Source organism: Peromyscus californicus, unplaced genomic scaffold (assembly GCF_007827085.1).
Source record: "Peromyscus californicus insignis strain IS unplaced genomic scaffold, ASM782708v3 Scaffold_4__1_contigs__length_199733344, whole genome shotgun sequence".
In the NCBI taxonomy this organism is placed as follows: domain Eukaryota; kingdom Metazoa; phylum Chordata; class Mammalia; order Rodentia; family Cricetidae; genus Peromyscus; species Peromyscus californicus.
Genome location: NW_026294562.1, coordinates 158,259,949 through 158,270,096, shown reverse-complemented (window position 1 = coordinate 158,270,096; position 10,148 = coordinate 158,259,949). Strand labels below are relative to the sequence as shown.

Genomic DNA, 10,148 nt, shown 5'->3' with positions numbered 1-10,148 from the left:
GCATGTCACGCAAGTTTTACTTTGCTGTGCAGTTTCTCAGCCACTCTTCTGTAAACCTGTTGTGAAAATAGCTCCCTGGGGGAAATGAAATTTGCCTATTCCTTCTTCCTGAGATCCCAATGACAAACACTGGTGTTCACATTGGGGAACCACTGAGTTCACTGGGCTTCCTTACAGAGCAATGGGTGGTAAACGTTAATAGTCGTCACACAGGAAGGTTGGTGTCCAGCATGGATGAGGACTCTTGCCTGTGTAGACAGCCCTCTTCCCTGCCTCTCTATATATACACGCTAGCCCCTCCCTGAGTCCATGTGTAATCACAGGCTGGAGGTGTACATACAGCTCAGGGTCCTATGACTGTCCCCCCACCCTTCCCATAAAGGAACAGTAACCTTCAACACACCCAGCTGCAACGATCTTTTGTAAGCGGGCCAGCTGATTCAATGAAGATGGTGGTAGTCTGTCTGGCTCTGAGACAGTCCTGTACAACACTGTGCTGCGTGGAAAGCATCCTCATGGGATGGATGCAGTGTTTGTTTTTCAAGACAGGGTTTCTCTGTGTAGCTTTGCGCCTTTCCTGTTCCCAGGCTGGCCTTGAACTCACAGAGATCCGCCTGCCTCTGCCTCCCGAGTGCTGGGGTTAAAGGCGTGTGCCACCACCGCCCGGCTTGGATGCAGTGTTTTCTGTACTTAAGGGTGATTAGGACACACCCCCAGATCGTTTAGAGCAGACCATCACCCATCTACCTGCTCAGGGTTGATGCGATGAAGATGGGTCAGTAGCATACACAATTCTGAGTGCCCACAAAGACACTTCTGGTGGTACTTAAGTTGCCCAGTCCTACTGCCTCGGTTTCCCAAGGAGCTGGGATTACAGGCCTGCCCCAGCACACTCAACAGTTAAACAAACACAGCCTCCTGCGCTGACGAAGATCATGGATGCTGTCGGTTTGTTGACTCTTCTCTTTCCCACTTAATGAGAAAGAGTACTGACCTGCTTTTCTGTCTGTGCGCCTCATGCCTGCATAGGAAAGAGGGCATCAGATCCCCTGCAACTGGAGTAATAGGTGGTTGTGAGGCACCCTGTGGGTGCTGGGAATCCCATCTAGATCCTCTGAAGAATGGCCAGTGCTCCTAACAGCTGAGCCATCTCTCCAGCCTGTCCATTGTCATTTTTAACAACAAAACCACTTTATTAATATGTGCTGCTCTGGCTCTGTGACCTCATGGTTTATCAGGGCAGTTCTAAAGAGGCAGACAGAGGCATTTGAGTGGAGTATTCAGCTTGCTAGTGCAGGCTCCTCAAGGCACAGGCTCACCTCTTGCCAACCACTGCAGTAAGGAGTAGAGCAGTGTATTCTAATTATTCTTCCACATGTTTTTGCATTTGCTTTCCCCACTTAAAAGGAAAACTTTACATGGCCATTAAAAATTGGCAATGTGCCGGGCGGTGGTGGCGCACGCCTTTAATCCCAGCACTCGGGAGGCAGAGCCAGGCGGATCTCTGTGAGTTCGAGGCCAGCCTGGGCTACCAAGTGAGTTCCAGGAAAGGCGCAAAGCTACACAGAGAAACCCTGTCTCGAAAAACCAAAAAAAAAAAAATTGGCAATGCTCAAATCCGTTTGTTTGCAGGTCCCAGTACAGCCAGCTCCATGCCTGCAGGCTAACCACATGTAGCACGTTAGCTGTCTTCAGGACCCCATCCTTGTGTAAACAGCCAACTTTCCTTCACGTTTCCAAGTGTCCTTCAACACACCTCAGCCATTAGGCATCACAACTGGTGACTGTAACAAAACTCGAAGAGACATGTCAGGTATCTTTCTAGCATTTCATATAAGTGAGCCATAAAGCAAATTTTAAGTATAACTGGTAATTTAAGGATGTGCTTCAGTTAGCATTGTTTACTTAGCATTCATGAAGTGGTGTTCAATTCCTAGCACCACAGAGACCAGGTGTGGGGTACACATATGTAATCTCAGTACTAGAGATGTGGAAGCAGGAAGATCATGAGTCTGAGGTCATCCTCAGCTAAATGGAGAGTTGAGACCAGTTTTAGACATAACAGTAACAACAAACCCAAAATATATTCAGCAAAACCCTCTGAACCAAAACCACCCACAAAGCCCTTCAGCAGATTTCAACTATGACAGTGCAATCCTGAACACAAATTGACAAATTCATTTGCATTTTTTAAAATAATTTTTTTAAGATTTATTTATTTATTATGTATACAGCATGTATGCCTGCAGGCCAGAGAGGGTTCCAGGTCTCATTACAGATGGTTGTGAGCCACCATGTGGTTGCTGGGAATTGAACTCAGGACCTCTGGAAGAGCAGCGAGTGCTCTTAACCTCAGAGCCATCTCTCCAGCCCCCATTTGCATTTTTTTTTTAGGATTTATTTTTAGTGTGTGTGCGCGCGCGCACGCGCGCGCGCTTATAAGGGGGATCCTGAGTAGGTTTCTGAGGCCAGGGTGTGTCTGATCCCCTGGAGCTGGAGGTACAGGCTGTTATGATCTGCCCAACATGGGTGCTGGGAAAAGAACTTGTGCCCGGTGTTCATCGGCACTCAGCCATCTCTAGCCTACTCTTCTTGTAAACATGTCACTATTCAACAGTGACCACGGGATGTCCTAGTTATCTGCAAAAGTATTACTCTAGTTGTTCTGGATCAGAGTGGTACCTGTTGGAGAATGTAAACTCAGTGCCTCTGAAACGTAAATTAAATCAAAAGCTGTGAATTTGCAATGCTACCTGCAGGAAAAGGCAATGTCCCTGCTTTGACAAGTTCTGCCTTAAGAATGCCGGATATGCCGGGCGGTGGTGGCGCACGCCTTTAATCCCAGCACTCGGGAGGCAGAGCCAGGCGGATCTCTGTGAGTTCGAGGCCAGCCTGGACTACCAAGTGATTTCCAGGAAAGGCGCAAAGCTACACAGAGAAACCCTGTCTCGAAAAACCAAAAATAATAATAATAATAATAATAATAATAATAATAAAAAAAAAAAAGAATGCCGGATATGCTCAGCTGATTGGGTTGCCCAGGGGTTTCATTCCCTTGATGTCTCTGGCTGCCGAAGCGTGCTGGCACAGCTTCTATCTCCACCTCACGTTAATGTCCCCGCTGCAAAGGAGAAACTTGCACTACCACCATTTAAAAGCTTTTGGAAGGAAGGGAAAATTATTCAAAATGCAGATCTTCTTAAGAGTTGCCTGTGATTCTGAAACACCCAAACTGCTTTAGTTTGAGTAACAAGTTTATTTTTTCAAAATGCATATATAGACAATAAACAAAGTAAACATTTAAAGGTTGTAACTGCCCTAGACACTGCTCCGTAAGTTTAAGCATTTCCTCTTAGTAATCGTCATCTTCATCGGACTCCATTACTTTTCTTCTGTTGAACTAGAGGAAAATTAAAGGAATGTCACACTTTGTAAAGCCTCAGATTTTCTGAGAAAAACATTTTTAATTACTCAAGTGAGGCTTTGTGTGTGTGTGTGTGTGTGTGTCTTTGAACCAACTTAGTGAGCGAAGAGGGGTAATTTGAGAGGTAAGAATCCTCTAAGATTGACACTGTCCACAAAGCCAGTCTTAGCCAACCACATAACAGGACCAGTGTCTGGAAGCTCTCAAAGGCACTCGACTGCTCAGGCGCATGCACACGGGGCACTTACTTTAACTGTTGTTTTCTTTTCTGTCTGTTGGCTGACTTTCTCAAGTATTTCTATTAAACCTTGTTCTGATACCTATAAACAAGAGAGAAGTGTTTCAAAGCAAACATCACCTCTAAGCAGACCAGTCACAGTGAAGTCTCTCTGAGGTGCAGGAATAGCCCAGGGGGGAAGTAGAGGGACAGCTCCTGAGGAAAGCAAGCGGGTTTAAGGCCATCTTTGTCACTGCTAGCAAGGCGATGACCACCACTGTGTGAAAGGTCACAGGCATAGATATGCCGCCTCTGCCGACACCACCCCAGAGACAACACCCTCAGAAAAGACCAACTGGCTCTTTCCAGGTTCAGTGCAGGCAGGGCTTGTGTGCCGCTAAAGAATCCTTATGGCGATACAGCCAGACACAGACACACAGACATGAACCAAAGACTTCAACCTCCCCTCACAAGTGCAAAACAAGCCTAACTTCTGCAAACACTGGTGGTATGTTAATGATATTGACAAACCCCATTTCTAGTGCAGGGACAATTCAAGCCAGGTGACTCTAATAATCACTGGGTCACACTTGACACAGTGCCAGCAAAGGAGAAAGTTGAGCATTTTAGGACAGGCAATCATCACTCAAGATTTACAGTGGGGGTGATTATTCTCTCTTTTAAAATTTTGAGTCAATAAGAATTCTATATTCAAATATGGAAATTACTTGGTGCAGCCGATTTTTTAAGTTTTAAAAATTCATGTGCATGAGTATTTTGCTTCAATGTGTCTATGCAGCGCATGTGTGGAAGTCAGACAGCCCTGGATCTGCTAGAGCTGGAGTTAAAGGCACTAGTGAGCCTCCTGACGTGGGTGCTGAGAACCAAGCTCCAGTCTTCTGCAAGAGAGCAAGCACTGAAACTGGGGAGCCACCTGGCGGCCCCCAAGCCAGGGTTCCGCCTGCAGGTACCACCGCGCTCCTTCAGGCCGTCTGGGCTTACCTTCCCGCTCAGCTGTCCATATCGTGCCATCTGTATAAGGTAGTTCTCTACTGCTTTAGTTTTCTCAGGCTTCACAAGTGCTAAGTTACTTACTAAAAAGAAAAAAAAAACAGACAAGAAAGCATGAAGACTAAATGCACTGCTTACACTTAGAACTATCCACTGACACTTCCAAAGTATCTCACAAGCTTTGGTCTGTCAACAGGCAAAAGGTAGTTAGGGCAGACAGTGTGGTTAGGCCTCTCAATCTCAAGTCAGTCACTCTGTGGTGGGAGAGCCAAGATTAAACTTGAGTTCTCAGGTTCTAAACTCCATGCTTTCCTGCTTCTGATAATATACAGTGGCCTATGAAATGATGGCACGATCCATCTACAGTGGCCTCTCAAAGTGGAGGCTGGACTCAAGTTTCCAACAGAAAAGATGACAGTTTGCTCTGACTGGCTCATTCTTTCCTTTCCTCATGGTTTTCTAGATTTACTTTGAAGATTCCAGACAGAGCACTAAAAGCCAGAATATAATCAACCCCTAGCCACCCCTTCCCACCACAACTCTGTGACTGTTCAAGAGTCAATCCTTACAAACTCTACTAAAAATGTCCTCAAGGGGCATTCCTAAAAAAATGTGCTTCAACAGTAATAACAATCTCTCTCTAACTTTATAAACTTCATACTTCTTACAATGTCTTTCAAGTCCTTTAAACATTTGCTCTGATGAGAACAATAACTGCATACATGTTTCTGACCATCCAATTACCTCAAGCCAATTTTACGAGAATAAAGGAAATTGAAGAAGCTTACATCTGGCCCGGGCTGACTGATCCAGGACTTGGGCTAAGATACTGTTTCTCATCTCTGCTTCCCTACAACAAAACATAGGTCATACAAGATTAGAACTGAGCTGTCAGCAGGCTGAGTACCAAGTCATTTATTCAATGTCCCTTTAAAAGAATATTTACATTTATTTATGTATTTATTTGAGGGGAGCACACGCCACGGCGCACATGTGGAGGCTGGAGAACAATTCTGGAGTCAGTTCTCGCCTCTCCCCATGTGGGTCCTGAGAACTGAACTCAGATCATCAGGCGTGGTGGCAAGTGCCCCTATCTGTTCAGCCATCCAGCAGGCCACTATAAGACACCTGCGGTTCACAGACTGGACGATGCTAGGTGCTTTGGCCTTCAGCTAGCTCTGTGGGTGTAAACCTACCAGAACGGCAGAACACTATTTCATGAAGCAGTATTTCAGTTCAACAACCATTACCAACATTAAGTACCGAGTGGGACACATGCTACAAACCTGTAGTAAAGTCTCAGCAATTAAGAAAGACCAAGTGGCCTGGCGGTGGTGGCGCACGCCTTTAATCCCAGCACTCGGGAGGCAGAGCCAGGCGGATCTCTGTGAGTTCGAGGCCAGCCTGGGCTACCAAGTGAGTTCCAGGAAAGGCGCAAAGCTACACAGAGAAACCCTGTCTCGAAAAAACAAACAAACAAAAAAAAACAAAAACAAAAAACAAAAAACAAAAAAAAAAAAAAAAAGAGAGACCAAGTGTACTTTCTTTAGGAAGGATACAGAAACCTATGGAGACTCTGAAAGAGAAAACCGTGGCCCAGGTAGAACCAGAGCCCATGGAAATTCTAACTCTGCAATTATTCTTGCTTCTTCCTGAATACTCAAGTAGCAACCATGGACAATGCTTTCAAACTTTTTGGAGACAGGGTTTAGCTACAGAGCTCAGGCTGGCCCAGAATTCACTATGGAGCCAAAGCTGGTCTCGATCTCTTCACCGTCCTTCCTCAGCCTCCCAAGTGCTAGGATCACAGGACTGTGCCACCTCATGCTGCTTTCAGACTTTTAAGTAGAAGACTTAAAATATTCCTCTAAGGCAACCATCCAAGGAAACGATTACACAAAGCAGACATGGACTAGCAGAATTAAAGGGACAGCTGGGGCTAGGTGTGCCCACTATCAAGGGCCTTGGGAACATGGCTTAAAGTTTATTAGGCCATTTTCTCAGAGTTCCTGAATCTAACTCAGATACTATGGGTTATAAGATGTGCCAGTCTGTTTTTACCATACTAGTACTTGAACCTAGGGCTCTGCAGATGCTAGAAAACACTCTACCACTGCGTTGCATCCCCAGCCTCTCTTCTTTAATCTTTTTCAGTTTGAGACAGCATCTTGCTAAGTTGCCTAAGCAGGCCTTGAACATGAGATCCTGTCTCAACCTCTCAAGCAGTTGAGACTAGACGCATGTGCTTTATGTACTCAAAGAATGAAAAAGAGACCCTAGATGAGGGATCCTGAGTAGAGAAGGAAAATGAAACAAGCTCCTCGAAGAATGTGGACTTAGAGGTTTAACCTTGCAGGTTGCTATCTGGATTTACATATACCTAAGAAATGGCCAAGGCAAAAGCAGGGTGTATTCACACATCAAATGTACGTCTGTGCTTCTGTGAAACTGCTCTGCCATGTGCAGGGGTAAGACGGTGTTGTTGTTTGGTTTTACTCTTTTGGGGGGCCCACTACCCAGCTCCCAAATAAATAACACACAGAAGTTTATTCTTAATTATAAATGCCCGGCCTTAGCTTGGCTTGTTTCTTACAAGCTTTCCTTATCTTAAATTATCCCATCTACCTTTTGCCCCTAGGCTTTTCCCGTTCTCTTACTTCTGTAAATCTTACTCTTACTCTGTGGCTTGCTGTGTAGTTGGGTGGCTGGCCCCTGGGTCCTCCTCCTTCATTTTTCTCTCTGAGATTTCTCCTTCTATTTATCCTCTGCCTGTCAGCCCCACCTATCCTTTCTCCTGCCTCACTATTGGCCATTCAGCTCTTTATTAAACCATCAGTTGTTTTAGGCAGGGACAGTAATACAGCTTCACAGAGTTAAACAAATGTAACATAAACAAAAGTAACACACCTTAAAATAATATTCTACAACAAAACAGCAGTGTAAAGTAATATTTACTGAACGTTTACTGTGTGGTCCTGGGTCTAGAAATCCCTACGAAGTAATTCTGTTAAGCTTAGTAGAGAGTAATCAGGTAGAACTTCAAAACAAGGCACTAAAGGAACTCCATGAGTATATAGTGAGTCAACCTAAAAAAGGAATTACCCTGACTCAGACTTATTAGAAAATCACTATGTTAGGAAATTTGTTAAGAGTCACATACCAATTACAACTACTAAATAAGAGACAAATTCAATCTGTGAAACCACCCTTCCAGAAAGTTAGAATTCTAGCTCATACCTTTGCTTTGCTTCCTGTTGGGCTGCATCACCAGGATCCTGGGGGGGAAAAGGTAATTTTACCTTTTAATCAAGTGGAACTTCAAAAGAGGAGAGAAAAATAGAAGGTACACTGCAGGGGTGGGGGAAAGGGTGAGGTGACACACATCTGTAACTCTAGTTAGCACTCGAGGCAGGAGGACCTCAAGTTACAGGCAGGCCAGCCTGGGCTACAGACAGAGCCCTATTTCAAAATAAAGCAAACAAATGAAAACAAAAATAAAGGGCTTATTCGATTTTCTTTCTGCTCTAATAGGCTCCTGAGATGGAAACTAGGCCTCACAAAAATCAATGAGTCGGTTTCCATTTGCAATGCTTTGTTTTATTAAATATGGAAGGGCTGAGGGTGGTACCTGGGGAAGACAGGGAGGATGTTGAGCATACTAGGTAAGCACCGCGGCTCAGGCTAACTCCCACCCCCAGCCCCACATTTACAAAGTGAGGACGAGCTTCCAAAGTCACAATCTAATAGAATTTTGGGGACCACACGCATTCCCTGGGGGGGCCCTGGATCATGGAGCCCTATTTTTCCCAGTAAGACGACTGTCTGAAGAGACCCCTGGCTTGGCACAAGGGATGCTGCGTCAAGGGGTGCTGCCACCGAGGCCACCCACCATCACTAGCGTTTGCCCCGAGACTCGTGTGCAGCCCGCCACTCCCCAGACGGCACCGCAGGGGCTGAGCACTGTCTCGAGCCCAGGAGTCCCGCCGGGGACACGCCGTCGGGACGGTGTCCTCCGCACTCAAAGGACCCTCTCTACACAGCGCTGACTTCCGGTCAGCAAGACCGAATCCCTGACGACCAGAATTCGGCGGGGTTGGCACCAAGCTCGACGGCGGCGAAGGCCGAGATTTGGGAGCGACCCGAGGGCGCGCACACCCCGACCCGCACAAGGCCCACGTGGGAACCCGCGCGACCCGAAAGGGCTGAGGCGGCCTCCGGGACACCCGTGTCCCCGCACACACAAGGGGCTACAGGGGCGCGGGAGGCCGTGGTCCACGGACAAACGCCGGCAGACCTTTCCCGGGACGACGGCGGCGGCGCCCCGCCCGCTCGCTCACCCCATGCTTGGCCTGCAGCTCCGCTAGCCTCTGCTTCCTCAGCGCCTCGAGCTCTTCGTCCGCCATGGCGCGGCCGTCCCACGTCGCGCAGCCGCAGCCGCAGCCGCCGTCGGGGGTCGCGCAGCCGCCGTCGGGGGTCGCGCAGCCGCACCTACACTCCGGTAAACTCGGAAGGAACCTCCTCAGCCCAAGACAAGAGCACGACTCCCGCTACTGCGCAGGCGCGTGGGGCACTCAGGCATCAACAGTCGAGTCCTGAGCCACGGCTGCCCCGCCCCTGCCAGGGCGCCTCGCAGAGGACCGATCCTTCGATGATAAAAGGCGCAGAGCCGCTCTAAGGGGCGCTTCTTACCAAAAAAAAAAAAAAAAAAAAAAAAAAACCTCGTCTAGTTATAAGACATCGACTAGCAAGGATAATCAGTGCAATTTACTGGTAGCTTCCGTGGTGAGACGCGGGGGCTTGGAAAGGCGAAGTGGGGGTTGGAAATGTTCTACAACTGCGTCGTGGCGATGGTTGCACATTTTTTACATACACTAAAAAAAAACCATTTGATTGTAGTGGATTGAGATGCCTAACTGTGAGGAGAAAGTGGAAGAGACTATCTGGCCATGAACAAGCCTAGCGAAAGCAAAGTTTAGGCTAAGTTTAGTTGATGCTGGGATGGGGGTGCAAGTGATCCCTAGTGATCGGCGATGGGGCACTGCAGCAAAGTGTAAGCTCCTTAATCGACACCCTGTCTGCCTTAGCCCCACGCTGAGAAGACGCTGTGAGTGTGTGAACTCTGGCAATACACACACACACACACACACACACACACACACACCCTGATTTTGAAGTGGAGGTCTCCGTATGGGGTGGAGTGGCTGAAAAAAAAACACGCCCAATTCTCCAATCTTGTGACTTGCTTGAGGTGTACGTATTTTAATTATGCCAAAATATACCTAACCATTTTCATAATTTTTAAAAATCGTGCGCGCATGCGTGCGCGTGTCTGTGTGTGTGTGTGTGTGTGTGTGTGTGTGTGTGTGTGTGTGTGTGTGTGTGTGTGATGGAGGACCTAGTGTGGGATCCCTGGAGTTGGAGTTCCAGGCAATTGTGAGCCTCCTGGGAATCAAACTGTGGGCCTCTGGAAGAGTAATACACACTTTTAACCTCTGA

General features: G+C 47.1%; 1 protein-coding gene across 1 annotated transcript; it reads right to left on the bottom strand.

The window, feature by feature from the left end:
- Positions 1-3,236: 3,236 nt before the first annotated feature.
- Pdcd5 (programmed cell death 5) lies at positions 3,237-9,191 on the bottom strand. The gene is made up of 6 exons (XM_052761353.1): positions 8,990-9,191; positions 7,890-7,927; positions 5,441-5,502; positions 4,644-4,735; positions 3,673-3,744; positions 3,237-3,400 (listed from the first exon to the last, which is right to left on the bottom strand). Exons 1-6 carry the CDS (start codon positions 9,053-9,055, stop codon positions 3,353-3,355), a joined length of 378 nt encoding a protein of 125 aa, XP_052617313.1. The 5' UTR covers positions 9,056-9,191; the 3' UTR covers positions 3,237-3,352.
- Positions 9,192-10,148: the final 957 nt, after the last annotated feature.

What these genes read in the sequence shown, in the direction of transcription:
- Pdcd5 (XM_052761353.1), bottom strand. Translation starts at nt 9,055, where the DNA reads ATGGCGGACGAAGAGCTCGAGGCGCTGAGGAAGCAGAGGCTAGCGGAG. An exon ending in AGCTGCAGGCCAAGCATGGG is followed by an intron (nt 7,928 to 8,989) that starts GTGAGCGAGCGG and finishes TTTCCCCCCCAG; the next exon opens with GATCCTGGTGATGCAGCCCA. An exon ending in ATGGACAGCTGAGCGGGAAG is followed by an intron (nt 3,745 to 4,643) that starts GTAAGCCCAGAC and finishes TCTTGTTTATAG; the next exon opens with GTATCAGAACAAGGTTTAAT.